This window comes from Podarcis bocagei (assembly GCF_964188305.1).
Source record: "Podarcis bocagei genome assembly, chromosome: 17".
Taxonomy (NCBI): domain Eukaryota; kingdom Metazoa; phylum Chordata; class Lepidosauria; order Squamata; family Lacertidae; genus Podarcis; species Podarcis bocagei.
The window spans coordinates 39,920,949-39,946,386 of NC_138143.1; the positions used below are offsets into that span (position 1 = coordinate 39,920,949).

Genomic DNA, 25,438 nt, shown 5'->3' on the forward strand with positions numbered 1-25,438 from the left:
TGGTGTTCTGCCTGTGTCTGAAAATAACTTTTAAATGTAGGGCCATCCTCTGTGTCCAGAGCTGGGGTAGCCTCAATTCTGAAACCCCTTGAGGTCTCTGAAGTTCCCTGTACACCTATTTAGACAGAGGTCTTCATCTCAGCCAACATGGGTTTATTAATCCAACTCCCAGCCCACCCTCTCGGTCTAATCCTCTGGAGAGCCAAGGGCTAAAGTGTGGTACTGAAAAGCTTTGCTCTGGTGCCAAAATCCTTTCTCCATCATTGATTGCCAGGGCTGATGAAGTGCGGGGGCGGGGGGGGGGGATTTTAAGCAGATGATGGGCGGAGGGACAGGCTGCAGAACAACCCTGGAAACCTGGGACGTTGGCAGCAGCCTAGACAGAAGAGAAGGCTGGAGGAGAGCCTTAAATAGAAAGCGTGGAGGCAGCCATGGGGAGTGGAGCGAGCGAGAGAGCAAGCGTTCCGCTCCCTGCCTTGCCTTGCCTTTACTTCCAGTTATTTCTGTCCTCCCTCCTCCCTCCCTCCTGCAGCCTGAAATTAAAATGTTACAAAAATCCAAGATTTCGAGATGGGAAATTGTATGTTGCGAGCAAAAGCAGCAATTACAGAACTGAGCATGGGAATTCTGAGGCAGACCTAACCGTGGAAGAAGGGCGAGGCAGCCCTTCCGGGTGTCAGGTTTTGTTATGTTATCATTAAAGGTGTCACGAGTGGGAGACAGCCAGATCCGACTTGGAGATTGCAACCCACCAGAAAGTTCTCCTCTGAAGCTCAAGCATGAGGACTTCCCAGTGGGTTGTGTCTCCCCCGCTACACTTACCCACACTGTTAACTGGAAAGAAGGGAGATGCATTTAGATTTCCCACTCAGGTACCAAAATATCTTGAGCGAGCCCCGTGGAAATAAGAGTCTCTGCTAGGAGGGTTTCCCCACCACCACCATGTGGGCTGGAGTAGAGAAACGAGGACCAGGAGCAACCAGCGACCAGAATGGAGTTGATCTTCCTTTTGCACAGAATCCACGTGTTAAGCAATGCCTTACATTTCCCAAGCCAACTCCCTAGACAGATTTCTCCCCGTAATGAACTGTTATGTGCTCTCCAATTGCCTAGCAGCGAGACATTCCTGTGCTACCAGCTTCCCTTCAAGGGAGGACAGAGGGCACTGGCGGTTTATGGTTTATTTTCGTTAAAAAATAAATAAATGCTTTGTTCTTAAACAGGGGTAGGCAACCTAAGGCCCGGGGGCCAGATGCGGCCCAATCTCCTTCTCAATCCAGCCAGCGGACAGTCCGGGAATCAGCATGTTTTTACATGAGTAGAATGTGTGCATTTATTTAAAATGCATCTCTGGGTTATTTGTGGGGCCTGCCTGGTGTTTTTACATGAGTAGAATGTATGCTTTTACAGTGGTACCTCGGGTTAAGAACTTAATTCGTTCTGGAGGTCTGTTCTTAACCTGAAGCTGTTCTTAACCTGAGGTACCACTTTAGCTAATGGGGCCTCCCGCTGCTGCTACCACGCTGCCGCCGCCGCTGTGCAATTTCTGTTCTCATCCTGAAGCAAAGTTCTTAATCCAAGGTACTATTTCTGGGTTAGCGGAGTCTGTAACCTGAAGTGTCTGCAACCTGAAGCATCTGTAACCTGAGGTACGACTGTATTTAAAATGAATCTCTGGGTTATTTGTAGGGCATAGGAATTTGTTCATTATTATTTTTTTCAAAATATAGTCTGGCCCACCACATGGTCTGAGGGACAGTGGTCCGGCCCACGGCTGAAAAAGGTTGCTGACTCCTGTTCTTAAATATGCAAGCAGTAGCATTAATAGAGGCAAGCAGCATGTTCACTGATGTGAGAAAGCAATGTGCTACCTCACACCAGATCTCTGCACCCTAAAATGCTCCTGGCCTCCATCTGATTCTTCTGACTCTCCCTAAACTGCGTAGAACCATAGAGGTGGAAGAGACCCCCTGAGGGTCATCCAGTCCAACCCCCTGCGACACAGGAATCTTTTGCCCAACGTGGGGTTCGAACCCACAGCCCCGAGGTTAAGAGCCTCGTGCTTTACCAACTGAGCCACCCCAGCATCTTGTTCTGTTTCCTCTCACACACAAGGAACCTGACCTTTCCCTTTAGCTATGGAGGGTGGGATTGGTGACCGCCACCAAACTACAATAGCCGGCAACCTGTCTGCAGAAGAAGCATGCTTATGCGCAGGTACAGCTTGCTGAACGATACTAATAGTATCTGCACTGGTTGCACTAATAGTATCTGCACTGGTTGCACTGGTAGGGAACTCCCTAGGGCAGCTGAGGCAGCCCTGTAAGCAAAGCCCACTTGCAAAGGAAAGATCAGGAGCTCCTGTTAAGTTCCTAACTGTTCATTGGAGCCACTGTTCCTTTCTCGCCCCACACCAGACATGATGCCTGGTCCAATGCAACGACACCAGGGGGTCAGTAGCTGGCTGCCCACTGACCCCTTATCACCGCACCACCCTGAACAAATTTGATCATCTGATTTCCCCTTCCAAACATTGCAGAGAGATCTCTGTAGTGAGAAAGCATCTTCTGGCCACCAGCTCCCATAAAGAGACATCTACCGGCCGCCTTGGGCTATTAAGAAAGGTTCACATTCTTTTCTCAAATCCCAAGCTCTGCCCAGGCATCGCTTTAAGGCAAAAATATATATAATATAATAAAAATGGGTAATGATCGGCTTGCTCACAGCAGTCAGGCAGCAAGCAGCCCACAAGAGCACGCAGTCAGCCATTAGCTTTCAGTATTTTGCAAAGTTTTATTTTAAAAATGTTGAAACTTACATCCCACAAGAATTTAAGAATTTCACCACGAGGAGAAGAAAACCCTACAAAAATATATCGTACGGTGCACAAGGGGCAGGAGAAGGGCAAGACACACGAAAGACCCTGCTTCACACACGACAGATGTGCTAGGCACAGATAGCACTTCCAGGAGAGAAACTTGCAGGGACACTGTCACACGTTTCACAAATGCACATGCGTTTATTTGGCCACAAGTCGACTTGGTGGGTGGCGGGTTCCCCAGGCATGAAGACATGCCAGACAGGCATTTGTTACATGTGACAGTGGTGTAATTGGGGGGTGGGAGGGAGGAGAGGGGAGGAGAGGAGAGGAGAGGAGAGGAGAGAATCTCTTGCAGGTCCTTCCTCTTCCTCTTTTAACCAAGCCTATTCAGAAGACTCCCCAGAGCATCTTTGGCCATGACCCAATCTGCCAAGAAACAGACAATTGTACTCAAAAAAATAATCTATTTATATTACAGCGTTATAGTGCTATTTCCATACTACAGAGGAAATTGCGACATTGATTTTATTTATTTATTAATGCTTATTATTATGGCAAAACTCCATGCCCCGTTCAGCCCCACTGCTGAAGCTCTTGCCTCTGGCTGCTACTCTATATTTGACTGCTCACGATCACTACAGGAGCAAGCATCCGTTTCCTACATGGAAGTGACATTTGTGCAGGGAATTTGTCATGGGTTAGCCAAGTCGCCCAGAGTGGGCAGGAGCTGTGATTGGAGGAAGCTAAGAGGGGAGGTGGTAGCCAAGCAGAATAAAAGCAGGGATGGCAGAGATGCCCACCTAGTGCAGGCAAGGGCCAGGGACCTCCGCTGTCTCCCAAACGCCCCCCTGGCCTTGCCCTCCCTGCCTTTGCCTGCATCTCAAATCTCTTTCCAGCACCTTTTCTCTCCCCACCCCAACCCCTCCACCTTTCTTTTCCTATACCCTATTTTTTGCTTTATAAGACTCACTTTTTCCCTCCTAAAAAGTAAGGGGAAATCTGTGTGCGTCTTATGGAGCGAATGCAGGCTGCGCAGCTATCACAGAAGCCAGAACAGCAAGAGGGATTGCAGCTTTCACTGCGCAGCGATCCCTCTTGCTGTTCTGACTTCTGAGATTCAGAATATTTGTTTTCTTGTTTTCCTCCTCCAAAAACAAGGTGCGTCTTGTGGTCTGCTGCGTCTTATAGAGCAAAAAATACGGTAATTGGCTCACTTAAGGCTGCGATAGCTGAAAGAATCGACTCTTTGTTCTGACTGGGGTTGGACAGGAGTTGTTGTGACTGAGTCCAAATGAAACAGATTTTTACTGTGTGTTTTTTTAATTGCTGAGGGTCCCCTTGAAAATTCCTATGGCCCCTCCAGACCACTTTTCGGCAGGTGGATTCTGCAACCTGTCATTGATGTAAGAATAATGTGTTAGTAGTGGATTTATACTGAACCACCCACACGTGATCCCACTTTATTAGTTATTCTGCGATGCTTCACCAGTAATATTATTCTCAGTATTGCTGTCCGGAGGGGCGCTCTTGCACTATAGTGCCACAGCAGTGGGACAAAAAAAGTAAGCATTCGTGGTATAAAAGAGTTACAGGATTTCAGCTGGAAGTTGAGAGACATACACCAGTTGGGTATGTTTGCCCCACAACCTTTGTAGGCATAAACAGTATTGAAGGCTGGGTTGTGTATAACTGTCCCAATACGATCCTGAGCACAAATCATCACAGATGCACAGCGAAAAGGACCTCTGAAGAGGCCCTTATTTTGAAGGGAGGCATATAAATTGACCAAATAAATGCATACACAAACAACTGAAAATCAAGGGGTTTTAAGTTAGTTGCGATTCGTTTGCTCCTTTGGTTTCAAGGGGGACTGGGTAACTCTTAAGGTTTCGTTGCTTTGGGTCCCGTATGTATACAAAGGGGGGGGGATGTTGAAATAAAAAGACAGCCTGCAATCAAACAGGAGGGAAAGTATAATGACACAGAAGAAGAAAAATGGGAAAAGAAAGAGCATAATTAGCAGGAAATGGTATTAAGCTGGGCTGTAATATTGGATAGACTTGAGAGGCACACGCAACCCAGAAACCACCAAGGGAGATGGTCTTTCAGGACTTAAACTCAGCTGGAGAGAACGGGGGAAGCTTCCCAGATGAGGAGAGGGAGCATCCGAATGCCCTTCCACCAAATCCTTGCGTTGTCCTGGGCCATAATGTGGCAGAAGGCAGAAGACCCATCCTACAGCACAGCCACACCATCACATGAGACCTTGTATGACTTCAGCTTGCTGAGAACCTCAACTTTTGTTTTTAAAATATGTTAAGAAGAAGAAGAAGAAGAAGAAGAAGAGTTTGGATTTGATATCCCGCTTTATCACTCCCCTTCAGGAGTCTCAAAGCAGCTAACATTCTCCTTCCCCTTCCTCCCCCACAACAAACACTCTGTGAGGTGAGTGGGGCTGAGAGACTTCAAAGAAGTGTGACTGGCCCAAGGTCACCCAGCAGCTGCATGTGGAGGAGCGGAGACGCGAACCCGGTTCCCCAGATTACGAGACTACCGCTCTTAACCACTACACCACACTGGCTCTCAGTTAAGCTGCTGAAATCTCAGAAGCAAAAAGGGGTGGTGGAATGATGTTTCCAGGAACTGGGGGAATTTGGGGTCGGGGGGCTTCTGTGTCTTGCATATATGACTAGCGCCCCGCATCTTCGTGGCTACCGAAACTGGAATGAATGGTGTAAAAACAGTAAAAAAGGAAAATGGGAGAATTATGCACATCTGCTCAATTTGTGCAATCACTAAGGCTGCTGTAAAGACTGGAATGCCTGACTGCAGAAATGTTAACTTTTTTCCTACAGGACTACCCGCATATTTTTCAAGGATATCTGCATAGTCATAGAGGGCAAGCTTCTTATTTGAAATGAAGGCTCTGGGGTTCTCAGGGAGCTGAATTCTGCACTTGGCATCACATTCCATGCTTTTTCCACACTTGCATAGAATTGTGGCACCCACGCTGGCAGCCCTGGCAAAACAGTAACCGTGATCTAGAGTGTTCTCCTACGCCTTACAGGGGCATGCACGCTGCACCTGTTTAGCTCAGAAGCATTTCCTTGAAAAATAAAATAAAATATAATCAAGCCAAGCAGCTTTTATTCTGCAGGTTCCCTAGGTCACGCAGGCTGCACAGCAAGCATTCATCCCATGCTGATTGTGCGTCTCCCCTGCCCACGATGTGGGCTCCTTGGGGATAGTGCAGAACAAAGAACTTTGGCCGTGCGCTGCAGGGATGGGCTCTGCATTCATCGTACAACCACCCCCTTCAGAAACCTCTAATGTGCTTAGCATTTTGCCCACCTATTTAAGGTGGGTGTTAAATGCGAGCAGCGCCGTCACTGAAAGGATGGTCGTGTTGAAGGGCTTTGGCTCTTTACAGAAATTAAAATATCACCATGTAAGAATCCAAGGGCTCTATGAGGCTGTAGATAGTTCCCTCCCTACTAGAGTTGACAGCATCCTTGACGATGGTGTGCACAATTGTCCCACTCTTTCCTCTCTCAGGGCTGGCGTCAAGGGTTGGCATCATTGGGCATCTCAACTGGCTTTCATTGCTTGTTCACCTGCGTTCTCTGAGAGACTGAGCAGGGACAAGGGCAAGGAGAAGGAGAAGGAGAAGGAGAAGGAGAAGGAGAAGGAGAAGGAGAAGGAGAAGGAGAAGGAGAAGGAGAAGGAGAAGGAGGAGAAGCTGCTTCTGCTGACCTTGCCCTTTCTCTGTGAGCCACGGGGCACATTGAGCCGGGAGGAACACGGCAAGCGAATGTGCAGCAACAGCAATGAAAAGGAGCTGGGACTTTTCAGGGAGGGATCTCCCTGGCAAAGGCTCCTTCCAAATCTGGAGCTTACGCTGATTTCTGTGCTTAGGTTTTGCAGGCTCTTGCACTGCAAAAGCAATTGGACCAAAGACACTGGTGGGTTGGAGGAAATGAACTGGACCATGGGCAGTAAGGGCCACGTCAATTTAATCTCCCCTAGAAATGATTGTGTCTAAATGGGTCTGTTAAGTGCAGATGATATAAATGCGAAGAAAGCCAGAGCTTTCATTCACATGGTCACGCAGGTGGATGACCGAATATGAGGATGGCTGTGTTGTTGCACAGACTCCATTATTTTGAAATATGCTTCTTGTAGGAGAGAAGCTATGGAACTACAGAACTGTAGAGCTGGAAGGGACCACGAGGGTCATCTAGCCCAACCCCTTCTGCAGTGCAGGGATCTTAACTCGATCACACATGACAGATGGCCATACAATCTCTGCTTAAAATCCTCCAAGGAAGAAGAGTCGACCACCTCCTGTGGGAGTCTCTTCCACTGCTGAGCAGATCTTACTGTCATCAAGTTCTTCCTGGTGTTTAGTTGGAATATCCTTTCTTGTAACTTGAATACGTTAAAGAGGGGCTACATTTGACTTTGCACGGTTCAGACACTAGAATGCATTGGGCTCCACCTTACGCTGCTATTTCTGCTGCGCGAGAATGGTCCCCTCAAGCCGGGGCATGACCCAAATTTAAATGATTTAGTCCCCTTTAACTTCAGTGCAGTTATTAGGCGCAATGCAGCCTGCCAACTTAAAACAGCATCTTGATGGAAATAGCAGGCGATGTTTATCTCCATGCCACAGAAAGCTTACTCTGCCGATTTCTGCAGAAGCAATTGTTAATAAAGGTATAAGGGCAGAGTAAGGTTCCCCACCACAAAACCTGATTATTTGGCATCCCTGGCCAATATGGGGCTTTGCCAATGAACCTTGTTAGATAGGTATTAAATCTTTATTCACTGTGCTAGGAGGACATCTGCTCAAAGAGTGAGGACTGCAGCTGTTCTACTAGGCAGTGCCCTCCAGTTAGCTATCAGGAGGAGTTGAGCACCTAAGTACTACTTCTTATATAAACTCCAGGGTCTACTATTCCTTAGCTGAGCAAAAAGCCATCTGCCAGCCATTAACTTATATGCATGCTTTTAATTTTTCTAAAAAAATAAAAAAGCTTAGTAAATTACTTTTATGGGGGGTGGGGGGAACACACACATTTGAACTGAGACTGAACCAGGCTTAGCAAAAAATAACTTGGACAGGAAGCAATTCATGGAACAGGGCCAAAAAATATGCTACAGAAGACAGGGGAAGAGAATGGAGTCTGAAAAAGAGGGAGAGTTGCAACGCTGTCACAGTCGCTGGAGTGAGGGAGTATAGTGTATCTGAAGATGCAGGGAGTGAGACAAAAATACAGAATGTGTTGCTTCGACACTGCAGTCCACCAGCATGCCTGAGGCATTCCTTTTCTGCAATTAGCTGGAACTGGAATTAAAACAGAAGTTCCATCCTTGCACATGATAATAGCACTATGCTATCCAGCAATGCCTTCCCCCATGACCAAGAATTTCATAATGATTATGAACTGGCAAATCTAGTTCTATAAAGGCTTTCAGCAATGTTAATTAAAATGTTCCTTCTTGAAGATTCTTCCCATTTATTGTTTTTTGGTGGGGAATGGAAAGGGATTACAGTGAATAACTTAATAACTGTCCTTTCAGCAGCCCCTCTTAATTGCATGTTCCAACTGTAATATTCTGCTCCTGTGGGAGGATGGAGGCTATAACTACTTATTTCCTCTCGTTTTGGCACCTTTACAGCAAAATAATGCTGGTTTGCTTTTAAATAAGAAAGGGGGGGGAGTAATTTAAACCTCTCCCCCTCCCCAAGTGGAACAGAAGTTGACATGAGGGCAATTATGAGGTTGAAAGGCGCCACACTGAATTTTTTTACATGCGAGAACAAATTTTTTTTCATGATTATCAGAAAGCAATAAAATGGACTGCAACTGCAAGCCAGGAAGCGTTTAATTAAAGGCACAGGAGCCTGCAAAAAGCTCCAGTCGTGCTTTGTGTGTCCCTCCCTAGTAGACAGGCTCATGTTGCAATCTTTATTGCTACTCCTCTTCCACAACTGCAACAAATCAGGTCTGGAAAAAAAGATGAGAAGCCAACACAGAAAAAACTGGAATGCAATAGGATGACAGTGACTTTGCACCATAAAAAGTGAGTAAGCAAAGGATGGCAATTCCACAGAAGAGGGTGGGTGCAAAAGCAGCCGAAGAAGATTAGATGACAGATGAGGGAATCGTGTCCATTTGATACCAATGCTGAGTGTCTGATTTCCCTGCACCCCATTTCCCCTCCATATATGCCCATCCCCACAATACAGAAAGGTATTCATTGCCCAGGTGTGTGTGATGTGAGCTTTGGCTCTTTGGAAGATGCTTCAAAACTGCGTGATGAGGAAAGGGAGGAAAGATGGGGAGACACCGAACAGGAGATCCTACTTCTGCATCCCATTATCAAGCATGCTTACTTAAACATAAATAAATACATGTTCGTGTATGAATGTTTATGCCGGAGGTACAAGGGATATCTCTGAAACGTTACCATGAAGGTGCTAATATCTCTTGCCTTCTAGGCCTTCCTCCTCACCCCTCTGCTCACATCAGACCACCCCAGTCATCATCTCTGCCATGAGGACCCACCACGGAGCCCAGCTCCTCCTGAGCGAAAACCTTGGTTTGGGCTGGGTCTGCAATGATGACGGAATGCCAGGGCACAAAGGGACCTACAATACTTCTGCTGCTGCGTGAGGAGTAGCAGTACCATAGTCGCAGGCGGATGGAACTAAAAGGGAGGGCTGCCAGTTCTATGGGACTCTCTGGCAAACTCAGTGTCTCGCAACGAAGGAGCCAGGCCTGCTGCTTCCAGGGCAATCACAGGTTCACCAGGGGGATCCTGAGCAGGAAACAAGGGCGGAAGGAGAGAGAAAGGGGAAGAGAAAGAGAGTGGAAGAGTAAGAGTGATGAACAATGCTCCCTGTGTTCAGAGGTAAGCTGTTTCATCTGGTCTCTTGTTCTTTTGTCATAGGGTGCACTTCTAAGTCTCCCCCAGACCCTTTGTACTACAGCAGAGGTTCTCAAACTTCTTCTTTTCCTGGGCCACACTTTGAGAATAAAAATTTGCTGGCGCCACACTGAATTTTTTTACATGGGAGAACAAAAAGAAACGACTCGTAGCAGTGCTTTCTTTGTAACAGAGCACAACTACTTTATAATATGACCATGTGTCAGGACTGAGGAAGAATGGTGGGAGTCCAGTGGTACCTCGGGTTAAGAACTTAATTCGTTCCAGAGCTCCGTTCTTAACCTGAAACTGTTCTTAACCTGAAGCACCACTTTAGCTAATGGGGCCTCCTGCTGCCGCCGCGCCGCCAGTGTTATGTACTGAAGTTCTCACCCTGGGCCAGCAGGGGGATACTGTAGATAGTTATGCAGATAAGGGATTGAAATTGACGTTCAGTGATTGGATAGTTACAGAAAATGGTTACTGTTGCGTTCTAGTGGAGCTCTATATAAGCAGGCTGGCTGAACCCTTCAGTTGAGTTCTGTCCTGGCCTGTGAATAAACAAGAGCTGTTTGAAGAATCGCTGTGTCGTCTGATATGTTCACCCACAACTTAACAGCCAGAGCACGATTTCTGTTCTTATCCTGAAGCAAAGTTCTTAACCTGAAGCACTATTTCTGGGTTAGCAGAGTCTGTAACCTGAAGCGTATGTAACCTGAAGCGTATGTAACCCGAGGTACCACTGTAGTTTTTTGTTTTTCTTTAGAGCAGCATACCAGATGCAACATACCTACTATAAGAAATGCGTAGCTCATGGTCCCAGCAACTGAAATTTGATCAATCTTATTAATCAACCACAGCTTTGGGTTGCATCCCTGCGAACAGTTAGGCTGCTACAATCTCACTGAAGCCAACTGCACGCAGAATTGCAGATCTGGTTGATAAATCCATTGATTAAAACAGGCCAACGCTTACAGCTCTGCACTTTTTGTGCTGCAGCTGTTGCACACTGGGTACGTACAGCTGAGAGTGAGTCATCTTCAGAACATGTGCTTCAGCTGAAAGCGGATCTGCTTTCCCAGCATTATACTTGCACTGCATCACTACTGTCCTATCTTCTCAGATCCAGGACCCCATGCATATGGGGACCCACTTCTTAAAGCTTGTATGAGATCTGCCGGAATGGTGGTCACTGTATTGCTTTTGTGACATGCCCCTCCCCTTAGGTCAGGCTATTATGACCCTGTAGTGCAGTGGTTCTCAAAGGAGGTAGCAGGGGAGCGTGGCAAATGTGACAGGAAGATTCAAGGACAAAGAAACATTTAAACATTTCAGTACAGTACAGTACAGTACAGTCATACCTCTTGTTACGTTTGCTTCAGCTTATGTTTTTTCAGGTTGTGTCCTGCGGCGACCCGGAAGTACCGGGAAGGGTTACTTCCGGGTTTCGCCACTTGCGCATGCGCAGACGCGCAAAATGACATCACGCACATGCACAGAAGCGGCGAATCGCGACCCGCGCATGCGCAGACGCAGGCTGCGTTCCTTTCAGGTTGCGAACGGATCCCATTTGCAACCAGAGGTACCACTGTATAGTATAGTATAGTATAGTATAGTCTAGTATAGTATAGTATAGTATAGTATAGTATAGTATAGTATAGTATAGTATAGTATAGTATAGTATCATCGTAACATATCAAAATGCTTTCTTAAATTTGCAGAGTACTGATAGATAACTTTTCAAAATGAGAGCAAGAGCATTGAGTGATACTGAGGACTATCCCAATTGTGATCCACCATCGCTGTTCTGACAGAGTGCTGGAGGAAACTTGTTTATAATTATATTTTGAGAATGATTCATGTTCTTATGTAGCTGCATTTTTTAATACTTCCTGGATGTCCCAGGATCATATTATAAATTAGTTGTGTTCCATGCTATAAATCAAGCACTGCTGGAAGTTGTTTCTTGCTTTCCAGAGTATTGCCTTGCTTTTGCTCTTTGCTGTTCATAGCGAAGGCCTTTGGCTATCTACAATAAATCGATTGATTGATACTTGCAATTTCCGTGAGTTACCTGTTGAGCTGGAAGGCACTGGTCTTCCCTAGTCCCTCTAGCTTCTCCATGCCTTCCAGAACCTGTCCAGTTTCCATCATGTCTGGTGTAGGGGCCGGCGAGTCGCTGAAGGGCCCCAGGATGCTGACCGCAGAGGGAGATAGGTCCGTTAAGGGCTGATGGCTACCCTCCTGCTGCAGTCCGCTTTGCTGGCTGGAGTGGTGACGTCGCTTCTGGTTCCTGTCCCAGCTACAGAAAGCCAGGGGGTAGTGGGGAGAGAGAAGGCTGTTACCATCAGGAAAGGTGCGACCTAACCAGAGGATTGTGCATCCATGCCTTAATTTATTTTCCTGGTACCCAAATACCTTTCCTCCGACTGTAAGGAATATACAGTCCACCCGAAGTACAATGGGAACGTGAAATGTCCACTTGTACAGCTGACATAAAATACGGACTCCAAGTTGGAGTGGACCTTTAGTTCTCTGCTCAAGCTTTCCACCACTTTGGATAATGATAGTACTGAATGTGGGGTGAAAGCCATGTATGCCTATTGGGCCTTTCCCCATATATTTCTCCCAATGCCAGTAGGGTTCCTCTCTGAGTCGCATCCTTTCCAGAGGCAACATCAACAAGGATTTGAACAAGGGCAGCTGCGACAGCTCCCTGTCCAGCAAAGCTCCCTTCGGAACACCTTTATCTTTTCGCAAATTATTTGTTTAATTAAAACTTGGCTGTCAGGGAGAGCTTTGTCTTGCTAATGAATTGTTTTGTTTTTGAGTTACTATTTGGCAGGAGTGCTTCAAGTGCATAACAGATCTTTAGGTCTTGTGCAATGGATTAAGGGGCTCTGCCATCCTAGCACAACCAATCTACTTTCAAAAAGGATCTGCTTTGGGACTTGTCCCGTGATTTCTAGGCCCAGGTCTGCTAGGTTTTTCTTTCGTCCCACTGATTTCCCCAGGAAAACCCACTGTTTACTGCTGAATCAAAACAAATGTCAACCCACAGAAAGCCAGATTGACGTCTGATCTGGTTCGACAGTAAACATCTGGGGCTCAGCAGCCATTCCTGATATTTTGAATCACTTTGAGTTTGTACTGAATTGTATTAATTGTTTCATGAATTTATTTGTGGTTTGTTTTTTTTTTGCTTTGTGTTTGGATATGATTGCAGTGATTGAAACGCTTACTCATTTTTTATGCTAATGTTTTTGTTGTGAGCTGTTTTGAGATCAGCATTGTTGTGAGAAAAACAGGATGCAATTATCAAATCATATCAAAAGGATGCTGGTTTTTGCTCAAAAATGATGGCCAACCAGCCCAAGCCTACTGCTTTTTAGATGCAGTTTGCTTCCTCCTCCTCCTCAAATCTGCACTGAAGGTGATCTTCAGCTTGGAACTAAAATTCCAGTATGAAAAGAGGGTCTTTTCTTTTGTTTGTGAGTTCTAGACAAATAAAGATGGCAATTCAGAAGAATAGCTTTTAAAAGGTATTAAGTACAGATGTGGGTACCGGCACTTCAAAGAGCTGTGCTCTGCTTTTATAAGAAACTGAAAAGGGGGGGGGGCAAAATGAAATTTTCAAGATAAATACCTGTCAGAGAAATAATCCCTTCAATGGAACTTGAAATATGACAGGGGAGTAAACCAAGCCATCTACAACTTGATTTGGTGGTTTGGGAGGATAGAGGTGGTGATAAAAGTGATGATACAGTGGGTTCTTCATTTGAAGAATATGCCCAATTTCCTCTCAACTTCAACATTCACATGACAGATAGGCACTCTATCAAGCTGGTTCAGTCAGCACTCTAGTCTTTCCCCCATACATTTTTCAAGTGATCTGCCTGCCCTATAAGTTTGTAAAAACACCACATGTATGTTTAACTGTTTCTATATTCACCCTTCATCTTAGCATTTTTAAAATAGTTGCAAAACTTCCTCAGGGGTAGGAGAGAGGAGTTATTGTGGCGACTTCACAGTCACTAGCCAATCAGCAATGCCTATAGCTGGCTTTTGAAGCAAACTTACAGAATCAATTTCCCCAAAAGCAAGTTTGTAGCGCATGTGGAGAGCATGCTTTCTAAATGGTCCCACAGCCCCACCAATGTTACACCAGTCTGCATTCTTAATTAGCATGTTACAAAAGTATAACGGCGCAGCCTCAGCTATGCACAAAGTAGTAAGAAAAATGCCTAACTTAAAAAAAAGCCAACTGAAAAAGAAGTCGATTAAAGTGTTCAAATATAACATACCAATTCCTTAACTTAACATATAACTCTATAATGATGTGTGTGCGTTTTAATGCAGTTATAAAATGTTCAAACTACATGGTATTTAAAGCAAAATCTGATATAATTCGCTCCCAGTACACAAATCCCAACATCCAAATTGGTGCTGTACAAAACCTAAAGGAGTTAATGTGATACTGAAAATGTCAGTTGCTTTAAAGTTGTATTTTCGGACCTTATATCTTCTTCTGCAGCTCACACTTATAAGAAGTAATTAAATTACATACTTTAGCATTGCAGCTGTCTTTCAGTTTTGTAAATAAATACGTAACCAGCATATTTTTTTGCAGATCTATATTAGGGATGCATGTACTGACTAACATTGTTGTTGTTGTTTAGTCGTTTAGTTGTGTCCGACTCTTTGTGACCCTATGGACCAGAGCACGCCAGGCACTCCTGTCTTCCACTGCCTCCCACAGTTTGGTCAGACTCATGTTTGTAGCTTCAAGAACACTATCCAACCATCTCGTCCTCTGTCATCCCCTTCTCCTTGCGCCCTCCATCTTTTCCAACATCAGGGTCTTTTCCAGGGAGTCTTCTCTTCTCATGAGGTGGCCAAAGTCTTGGAGCCTCAGCTTCAGGATCTGTCCTTCCAGTGAGCACTCAGGGCTGATTTCCTGAAGAATGGATAGGTTTGATCTTCTTGCAGTCCATGGGACTCTCAAGAGTCTCCTCCAGCACCATAATTCAAAAGCATCCATTCTCCGGCGATCAGCCTTCTTTATGGTCCAGCTCTCACTTCCATACATCGCTACTAGGAAAACCATAGCTTTAACTATACGGACCTTTGTTGGAAGGTGATGTCTCTGCTTTTTAAGATGCTGACTAACGTAGGAAACCCTTAATACTAGATGGTGTTTACTTTATTTATGGAGCTTGACCACTTGTAAAAGGGTCAGTTTGTGCAACAAAATATATTCCCAGCTCCCAAACTAATATTTGGAGAGTAGAAAATCTCCAAGAACACCAACATTGGCTTTCCATTCAATATCAAGCCATTTGGATGTGTTGTCCTCAATTACAACATATCCCTGGTGCCTCTCCTCACCTCCTGTGAGTTGCGATCCTATGGCATTAACCTTTGCAGCTACCTAAAATCTACTCACCAGAATTTGAGTATTATCCCCATAGCAACAAGGACAATAATGACAGAGATCGTAATGGTGACATACAGCTGAGGGTCCACACCTGGAACAGACAGAGACGGGAAGTGTCAGTAAGTAAGGTATGCAGCTCCTGACCATTTTGCGGGGACAGGGCAGTCCATGCCACTCCCCCCCCCCCGAGATTTCCACTTTTTTTCAGGCTGCCCTCCTGTGTGCTTTTTTAAAGTAGCACTCTTGCAGGTGGAGCTCACAGTCGTAGCATTGAGAAAAGCTTCACCTGTAGGATTTCTGCCTGCCACTCAAGCGATTAAAGGTACACAGGAGCCCGGTCAGAGGAAAAAGTTGGCAACATGTTGCTGAAGATATAATAAGGAAAACGGTTCTTTGAAACAAATGTTTTTGTGGTGTCCGACGCTTACGAACTTTTGGAGAAAAGTATTAAAATGTATTCTACTTAAAGGTAAAGGGACCCCTGACCATTAGGTCCAGTGGTGACCGACTCTGGGATTGCGGCGCTCATCTCGCTTTATTGGCAGAGGGAGCTGGCGCACAGCTTCCGGGTCATGTGGCCAGCATGACTAAGCCACTTCTGGCAAACCAGAGCAGCACACGGTAACGCCATTTACCTTCCCACCGGAGCGGTACCTATTTATCTACTTGCACTCTGACATGCTTTTGAACTGCTAAGTTGGCAGGAGCAGGGACCGAGCAATGGGAGCTCACCCCGTTGCGGGGATTCAAACCACCGACCTTCTGATCGGCAAGTCCTAGGCTCTGTGGTTTAACCCACAGTGCCACCTGCGTCCCTGTATTCTACTGGGGGGGGATTAAAACTGTCAGATGATAATATTACGCTAAACCACATACCAATGATATGGGGTTTGACGGCTGGTCAACGCAGATGGAGTCTTCACACCATTACTTCTGCCAAAAGACTGATATTGATTCACAGGAATCAATATCAATAGAGCCAGTGTGGTGTAGTGGTTAAGAGCCATAGACTCATAATCTGGGGAACCGGGTTCGCTTCCCCGCTCCTCCACATGCAGCTGCTGGGTGACCTTGGGCCAGTCACACTTCTCTGAAGTCTCTCAGCCCCACTCACCTCACAGAGTGTTTGTTGTGGGAGAGGAAGGGAAAGGAGAATGTTAGCCACTTTGAGACTCCTTCAGGTAGTGATAAAGTGGGATATCAAATCCAAAAACAGGAAAGATAATACTATGCCCCCTTTGATCAATAGATAGAAATTATGACAACTCTTGCAACACATGAATGGATCGCTTTTAGACGCAAATTGCGCATGGATAAATATAATGATACTTGGAACGCATTGATAAAAATTAGACCAACTTGTTACTAATTGTATACTTGTTGGAATAATAGCATTATTTATATAGCTCTACATTGCATTGCATTACAGCAGAGTTTCCCAAACTTGGGTTTCCAGCTGCATTTGGACTACAACTCCCATCATCCTTAGCTAGCAGGACCAGTGGTCAAAGATGATGGAAACTGTAGTCCAAAACCAGCTGGAGACCCAAGTTTGGGAAACCCTGCATTACAGTTTTGAACACCCTTTTCTTTATTTTCTCATTACTTTCTCTTTATTGGTCCACTGGAAAAAAGAAATCAATAAACTCTAAATAATAATGGGAAAAGGGGAAAAAAAGTTGGCAACACCGGAAGGAATCGAGAGAAGAAGATGAGTGTTACCTTCTCCCCGTGGCCCGAAAAGGAAGGGCCGCAGGGTGGCTGGGGTTTGGCGCAGGTTGAGCCCTTCGTTGTGTAGCAGGGAGTGGGAGTTGGGTTGCGCTGTCGCCATTCCGCTTGACGAAACGAAGGTGTAACCCAGAGGAGGGAAGCCGGGGTTGGCAGAGTTGGCGTCGCCTCCATCCTCAACGGATATTGTGGGGCCCCAGACGATGGCCCAAGGGTACTGGGAGGAAGACAGGCCATCCTCGAAGCCGGACGGAGTGGCAGGCCGGGTTCCCTGAGCCTGGCGCCTCAGGCGCACTGAGCTGCGCAGCCCAGCCCCTTTGGGAACCACAGACCGATGGCGCTGTGAGGTAGAGCGGGATCCTTTCTCCGGGGCTGGGTTCTTGTCCCAGATGCAAACGGACCGAGGGGAGGAAGGGCTGCGGTGGCTGCAGAGGGGCCGCGCTGCCAGAAGGCCCCGGGTGCGCAGAGACCAGGCGCTGTGGGATGGAAGTGCTGTGGCGAGAAGCAAGAAAGGCCAGAGCTGCAGCAGGTGGAAGCAGGAGACCAGAGGGAGCATCACGCTGCGGAAGGGGAGAAAAAGAGATGCATGTTGCTAAGCTGGAGAGGCCCCGTCTGTGGGGCTCGCTGGCTGTGTTGTCAGGCATTGGGGTTTTGGTTCCCATGAAGTGTGGCAGGTGGAGATCTCAGTCAACTTTGAACTTGTGCAAAAGCCCAGCTGAAGCCAATGATCTGTGCAAGTGTCCAACAGCGCTCCTGCCAGCTCCTGTTCATTTAATGGGACTTGCATGGGATAACTAACAGACTGTAACCCTTGGTTACCAGATTTTTTTCAATGAATCCGCCCCCCCCTTTTTTTAAGCTGAGTAGCAACAGGGAGTCAGTAGTGGGGATGGTGAGGCAAAAGACCCTGGGCCCAAGCACACATGCATATTGTATAAAGGTGCAAAGCCCTTCTTTCGCACCCTGTGAAACATAAATGCACAGTTTTTTAAAAAACTGGGCAATGGCACGCCACCTGCCCATGACTTCCGAGCCTTCCCTGATCTCCTTCCCGCTTTGTTTTGACAGATCAGGGGAGGCTCGGGAGTCACGGGCGGGCGGCTGTTGCCCAGGAGGGGCCAGCCTGGTAGTGCAGTTGGCTCTGGCTGGCTTCAGGAGATGCTCGCTGCCGTGGCGCAGGAAAAATGGCGGGCGCCATGGCACCGAGCAGCACTAACAGGCTGGCTCCGGGCTGCTGAGGCTGCTGCTGCCACATTTTGCGGGGACAGATTTGCAAATCTGGGGACATTCCGGGGACGGAATTTGTCCGGGGACAGATTTGCAAATCCGGGGACTGTCCCCGGGAACCGGGGACGTCTGGTAACCATTCTGTAACCCCATGTTAATTTGCTAAGCCTGAAGATGGAGCTTTCTCCTGCAGCCTGTTTTAAGCGCCACCTCCAACGACCTCTTTGTCCAGGAGTGTCTGCAACTGTTTCTGTGTACACACCATAGATTTAAAGGCTTCCCCCAAAGAATCTTGAGAACCGCCACACCTCTCAGAGCTGCAATTCCCAGCAGCTGTTACAAACCACAGTTCCCAGGATTCTTTGGGGCAAGCCACACACTTTAAAGGTGTGGTGTGTAAGCAGCCCATCCTGCAACTGTGGGGGTTTTTATGCACACTTTATGCATATCCCTGACTCCCATTTTGCAGGGGTGCTCAATTTTCTTCATGCCTCTCATTGGCTGCTGGGCCCTGGAGACCCAACAGCCACATTCAGACAATTGTCCATGGCTTCACAAACGATGATTTATGAAGCCATGTGCAGGTGCCATAGCTGCACACTTCCTTTTCACCTGTCACAGCTCCAACCCTAATGCATCAACTAGCTCACTCCCTTCCTATTGTCAGTACAATCCTTTGGCTTGTGCCTCCCCAAAGCACCAGCTCTTTCACTCCTTTTCTGGGCACCCTGTGTGAGGTCAAAAACTGGCACCTCCAAATCATAGCTGTCAACTTACAGATTTGAAAATAAGGGACCAGCAGCCTCCAAAATAAGGGATCAGCAGCCAAAATAAGGGATTTTCCAGGCACAGGTATGTTCAACTTCTGAGCCCCTCTGAGCCAAAGGCAGAAAGCCCAGGCAGCAGCCAAACGAAGCCTCAAGCGGTGGTTCCCACAGCGCAGCAACCCAGCAAAGGGGATGCAGCAAGGAAAACCACCGTCACCTCTCCGCTGGGAAGCGCTGAGCAAAGGCGAGTCCCCAGGCAACGTGGCCGATTTGATTGGCACAAGGCATGCAAGCTCCACCCCCTGAGTCATTCTTAGACTCCTTATTGGGTGAGCAACGCAGCCAAGCAACACAGTTGGAGCCTCCCTCCTCCCTGGCTGGCAGGGAGGGAGGGAGGGAGGGAGGGAGGGAGGGAGGGGAGCTGCTTCCTTTGAAACCCGGGAAATTTAAGGGACATCATCAATAAGGGACAGCAGCGGGACACGGCGCTGGGATAAGGGAGTTTCCCGCCAAATAAGGGACAGTTGACAGCTATGCTCCAAATGGATATTTTGCACTCCCTCAGCTCAGTGCCTTGTGTGGAGGAAATGTCCACACCACTGTAAATCCAGTGTTTTGCCTATTACCATTACTAGGTATGCATCAAGTACGATTTGTTGCTGGTAGTGCACTAGCAATGCTTCCTTCTTCAAAGTACTGCCCTAGACACAAACACACTTAAGTGCCACAGCCTGGCCCTGGCCCATTTCCACCACGCTTTATAATAGAAGAGTTACAAACCTACCAGGTGCTGGTCTCCATATCTAGAGGCGACTGTTTCTCCACTCAGCAGTAAATCTGCCTCATATTCTTCACTAAAACCAGGAATGAAGAAAAAGGAATGTCAGTTGAATGTTCGCTAAAGCGTTCCTAAATCCCTTCAGCGCAGCTCATGCACGGCTGCCTAGTGACCACCAACTTTCATTACATTCCATCAAGTCCCTTCAACCCTTATAAACATGCCATGTATTATGAACATAAGCAGAAGACAGACTGACATGGAGAGAAAACATATCCCTGGCTTCTCATTGCACGCGCACATTTCCCGCCCTCCCCCTGCACTCGCGGCAGAACAACATTGAGCATACACGCACATAAATGTGAGCCTCACAGCCATGAACACACGTGCTGCTGTTCCTCCAAGGGCTGGGGGCGGGGGGGGGGATTTGTGCCTCTGATTTCTTATCACTTAAACAAGTTAAGAGAATCTTAATTCCTGCATTTATTTATAGCACCGAGCATGTAATCCATTTAATATATAGAGCTACTTTAATTGTGCGTGGAGGCAAGGAAAAGAATAGGAATAAAATTAGAATGATAAACACAGGAGATAGCGAACGGGAATGAATCAGGGAGAAAACGCCAGCCTGCTTAAGGACTGAGAGAGGAAAAATATGTCCATAAAATATTTAGTGTTTACTTTCCGGAGGGCTAAAATGGCTTTCCCTTTTGCCCTTTTAATCACTGCCCGCACTCTCTCCTTCTCCCTTTCTCACACACAATTTTTTGTGATACAAATTATGGCTGTATAGCTTTTAAAAATGGCAAACTGGGATACGGCTATTGTATGTTTGCACTTATATCTGGCCAGTTATACAACCTAAAGGTAAAGGTAAAGGGACCCCTGACCATTAGGTCCAGTCGTGACTGACTCTGGGATTGCGGCACTCATCTCGCTTTATTGGCCGAGGGAGCCGGCGTACAGCTTCCAGGTCATGTGGCCAGCATGACTAAGCCGCTTCTGGCAAACCAGAGCAGCACACAGAAACGCCATTTACCTTCCCGCCAGAGCGGTACCTATTTATCTACTTGCACTTTGACATGCTTTCGAACTGCTAGGTTGGCAGGAGCAGGGACCGAGCAATGGGAGTTCACCCCGTCGCGGGGAATCGAACCACCAACCTTCTGATCAGCAAGTCCTAGGCTCTGTGTTTAACCCACAGCGCCACCCGTGTCCCGTTATACAACCTAGCTTGCTACTATTTCCCCAAACTCCGGTCTCCCATTGCGGGTGCAGAGTTCAAAAGATGATCTGGCCTGTAAGCCCTGGAGATGGCCCGGGTACAACTCATCTGCAGATACAGAGAAGCTGGGTGCTGTAAGCCTTGCAAGTCATTTCAAGGACTGGAGATAATATCTTTAGGAGAAGCATCCCCTCCCAGGGGAGCCCAATGAAACCCAAAGCTCTGTGCTTGATAATGGTGCGGCTGACACAAGTCCTTCAGCAAACAAACTTAGATGGGAAAATCAATATGCTAATGTTGTGCTGACTTGTTCGCTAGAGCTGTCAGACAGACCTCGAGTTCTAGGGTAAGCAAGGAAGACAGCTAAGAGAGTCCCCCACCCGCATTGTGTGTTTGTGTGCCTACAAAGTCTGGGTGAAAGGAAAAAGGGGAACCGAACGGACAGATAAAAAGTGACTAGAACAGATGGCCGTATAGCCACACGATTACAAGATGCAGAGACTACATTTCTGTCTTGAAAAGTAAAATTCACTTCTCACTTTGTATCCTGGCGAATCTGATGTGCATTTTTACTACTTGCTAAATAGCTCTTTTATTGCAGCCTTATTACTTTAATCTCTTGAACATGTTCTCATAGAATATGATTCAGTTGTGATTAGACACTTATATTATGTTTAAATTCAGACTCATTTGGAACCCTGCGGAAAGCCGCTGGGGGCAGGGAGGGAGCGGGGAGAAGATGGAAGCGGATTTTCCTGTTTTAAAAAGGGTTGTTGGGGTAATAAGAGTGCCGCTTTGTCTGAGCAGATTCTTTGGGGCCTGGAGAGAGGAGAGGAGAGAGAGCGTAGGTAATAATGGCAATGTGGGGGAGTCGGTTAATCATAAAAGGAGAAAGAGGAGTCATAGATTCGTTAACAATTCGATTCCTAGCGCAGGTGATGATCTGGTAGGAGGAGGAATAAAAAGGGGAACATGGATACAACCATTTCAGTACTACATTTTTGGAGGGGGGAGTGATTTAATTTAAAGCATTGTGATGTATGGAAGTGAAAGCTGGACCATAAAGAAGGCTGATCGCTGAAGAATGGATGCTTTTGAATTCTGGTGCTGGAGGAGACTCTTGAGAGTCCCATGGACTGCAAGAAGATCCAACCTCTCCATTCTGAAGGAAATCAGCCCTGAGTGCTCACTGGAAGGACAGATCCTGAAGCTGAGGCTCCAAGACTTTGGCCACCTCAGGAGAAGAGAAGACTCCCTGGAAAAGACCCTGATGTTGGGAAAGATGGAGGGCACAAGGAGAAGGGGACGACAGAGGACAAGATGGTGGGACAGTGTTCTTGAAGCTACCAGCATGAGTTTGATCAAACTGCTGGAGGCAGTGGAAGACAGGAGTGCCTGGCGTGCTCTGGTCCGGGGGGTCACGAAGAGTCGGACACGACTAAACGACTAAACAACAACATTTTTCCATTAACGCTTTTTGCCATCACAGACTGAGCTGCTTGGAAGGCTGAGGTCTACCTGCTCCTCAGATCCTTGACCTTCCTGGTTTCTGAAACTGCACAGAATTGAGCTTTCGACCTGGACTTCAGAAGTGACTAGCGCCTCTTTGAGAGAGGCTGTGACCCATCCTGCCCCAAGAGAAGGTGGTGGTTCAACCTCTGTTGGGGTGGGGAAGCCAGTTTGGAACTTACTATTTTGGGTCATTTCCAGCTGCAAGTTCTCTAGAAGATGTTGCAGTGAGCAACACAGCCTTGCCTTGCAAGTCACACTAAGCCAAACCACAGCTTTGTGTGAACGTGAGGATGTGGAGTCCTGGGGAGATCTCTGCCACTTTGCTCCTCTCCAGTCATTTTGCTGCTGAGCCACCCAATCTCTGGACTATCCATGAGGCGCAACCAAGGTTTGTTCCTGGTTTACAACCCATAGTTTGTTTGGGAGAGCTAAACGGCGAGTTTGGGATAGTGTGAATCCGCCGCTGTGCCCTCGGCATGCCATGACTTAGCATGGTGTATGAATCAGAACAGGCCTCTTCTTCAAAAGAGATGTATAAAAGCTGCACATTTATGAGTGATGTGTTGTTGCTGCTTGCATCTCCTCCCCCTGCCCATGTAGCTTTATAATGCATTATGAATTTTCCTCCTCTCATTCCCTACCCCATGGAACAGCAGCCAGTGAAGTGGATCAGCCGTAGCTGGGAAACTTTCAGTGGAACGGCAACACATCACATGCCTTGCATTATTAAATGTTACAGGGTGAGCAGAGGAGCAGACATAGCAGCTGAAACACCTAGTTCCATCCTAATATATTCCTGCTTTCTATATTCAACTTGTCATAAGCATTAGACGTAATGCATGTGATTACAGAAATAATGTATGTGATAAGCATTGCAGAAAGAATGTCTGTAATGTTATTACTGTGGGGAATTTGTAGTCAAAGTAAACTAGCAGGCATAGGGATAGTTAATGCATGAAGGGGTTAAAGACCACAAAGTTGTAATGCTAGACTCAATTAGGTCACACTCCCTCATCTCCAATGAGGGAGGAAATAAATATTCTCTCATCACTCTTCTTCACACCATTTTGAATCCATTTGAATGCATTTTGAATCCAGGAGTCCAGCTGATTCTTTTATTAATTACCGACACGTGGGTCATAGATCTATTTCCCTTCTTCAGATGTGTATCTGAAGAAGTGTGCATGCACACGAAAGCTCATACCAAGAACTAACTTAGTTGGTCTTTAAGGTGCTACTGGAAGGAATTTTTTTATTTTGACTATGGCAGACCAACACGGCTACCTACCTGAAACTTCACACGATGTAACTGACCAGGAAGAAAGTGTCTGAGCTTGCCTGCTTGAAACCATCTTTTGGTACTTTGTACCCAAGGGAATTCTACCTGTGTTCTCCTTGCTGCTGCATGGAATAACACATGAATCATACTTTAGGATTTTGTAAGTAAAGCTTTGAAGAGTGTGGTTTGTTCATTGCAAGAGGAGCAGAAATGGGGAAAGCACTGTAAGCAAAGTAAACAGAATATATAAAAAGGTCTAACAGCCTGTTATACCAACACTATACTGCTGCTTGACCTTGTGACTGTTTTAAACTCTGCTGGGGTCTTTTTCCCACCGGAGAGTGTGTTATGCCCTGCATTTTGAATCCGGGGGTCCAGCTGATTCTTTTATTAATTACCGACACGTGGGTCATAGATCTATTTCCCTCTGCAATTATTTGTTTGGTTAATATGGCACCCTTAGTGTCTGGCATTTTAGAGCGTACAAGAGGGCATGTTCCTATCACAAGGGGCTTACAGCCCAAACGTGTGCTTTGAACCCCTGAAATGTGGTACATAAATGGCAGTTATTCAAAGCATGAAACGCCCCCTCAGAAGCCATTTGAGGCCCTTTCTCCAAGAATGCAGATTCTGAATCCTCTCTGGGCAGTTATTTTCCATCGCTTGAATTCAGGCAGCCTTCCCCCCATGCTTAGCCGAAAGCTACCTGCCTCTCGCATAAACTCATTACATCACTGAACAGGGTGAACATTTGCTCCCCATCTTCTTTCTAAAATTCTCTTAAATATTTAAATACCCCTTCTTAATCTTCTTTTCTCCAGGCAAGCCACACCAAGAGCTTTTGGCCCACCCTCATAAGACTTGCCTTCAGATCTTTTTTATCCTCTCCATAGCTCACTTCTGAATTCTTTCTTCTTTCCCCTGCAGCATCTATCTTCATCATGTCCAAAAACTAACTTCAGGCTCTCATCATATTTAGGACAGGATACATTCCGGAAAGCCTTTTTTCCCCTTTTTAAAAGGATTTTATTTTCCACGTTGCACTAATTCTAGTACCGTGCGCCAGTGTGAGTTGCTGTACCTGGCATGTGCATTGGAGGGGGCAAGGGATGGGAAGGAACACGTGTGTGTGTGTGTGTGTGTGTGTGTGTGTGTGTGTGTGTAAAAGAGAGAGAGAGAGAGAGAGAGAGAGAGAGAGAGAGAGGGGGGGAGAGAGGGGGAGAGAGAGAGGAGCCCCAGCTGCAGGGGATAGTCCATTATTGCTGTTAAAAAATCATGAGAGATTTGTGCTTCTTCATTGAGAGGGGGGAACACACAACCTTGGGAAAGGGGGGGGGGAGCTAAGGGAATGACTCATCTCTCCCATGTGCAGAACTGTACATATGCCCTGCTAGCCTCTGCCACCCCCCTAGTGACACATACAGCTGGGGGTATAAGCAGAGAGCTGTGTGTGCCCATGTAATGAAGTGCCCTAAATGAACGAGCCCTAGATAAAAAGGGGACTCGTGGATGTGGGGGGTGGCATTTCACAAAATGGAAGTTCAGGGCATTGCTGTTGACATTTTATTTTTGAAAGGGCACACAAGCACTTGCCAGTTTAAGTGGCATAGCAAGGGAAGTGCTTGCCTCTGCAGGAGCAAAAGCGGCATTTAAAATAAAAAAATTAAGAGCCCAGGCACAGGGGAGCGCTAGGGCAGTGTTATTCACAACCAGTGACAACACAGGCACCAC

The 25,438-nt window shown here is 46.6% G+C and overlaps 1 protein-coding gene and 1 long non-coding RNA gene across 4 annotated transcripts in view; one reads left to right on the plus strand and one right to left on the minus strand.

The window, feature by feature from the left end:
* Nucleotides 1-25,438, plus strand: part of LOC308577042 — a 130,489-nt gene that overhangs the window by 23,975 nt on the left and 81,076 nt on the right. The gene's annotated exons all lie outside the window — the stretch shown is intronic.
* Nucleotides 2,774-25,438, minus strand: part of PIANP (PILR alpha associated neural protein) — a 35,821-nt gene continuing 13,156 nt past the window's right edge. For 2 of the 3 annotated variants that reach the window (XM_081176881.1, XM_081176882.1), the window contains exons 2-6: nucleotides 19,698-19,767; nucleotides 16,914-17,479; nucleotides 15,201-15,282; nucleotides 11,829-12,056; nucleotides 2,774-3,247 (exon numbers count right to left, since the gene is read on the minus strand). In XM_081176881.1, coding sequence (XP_081033007.1) covers nucleotides 3,205-3,247; nucleotides 11,829-12,056; nucleotides 15,201-15,282; nucleotides 16,914-17,479; nucleotides 19,698-19,714 — 936 coding nt within the window. In that variant the 5' untranslated portion in view covers nucleotides 19,715-19,767 and the 3' untranslated portion in view covers nucleotides 2,774-3,204. Of the gene's footprint in view, nucleotides 3,248-8,663; nucleotides 9,647-11,828; nucleotides 12,057-15,200; nucleotides 15,283-16,913; nucleotides 17,480-19,697; nucleotides 19,768-25,438 lie in introns of those variants that run through there. The other variant, XM_081176883.1, reaches the window with a different exon arrangement.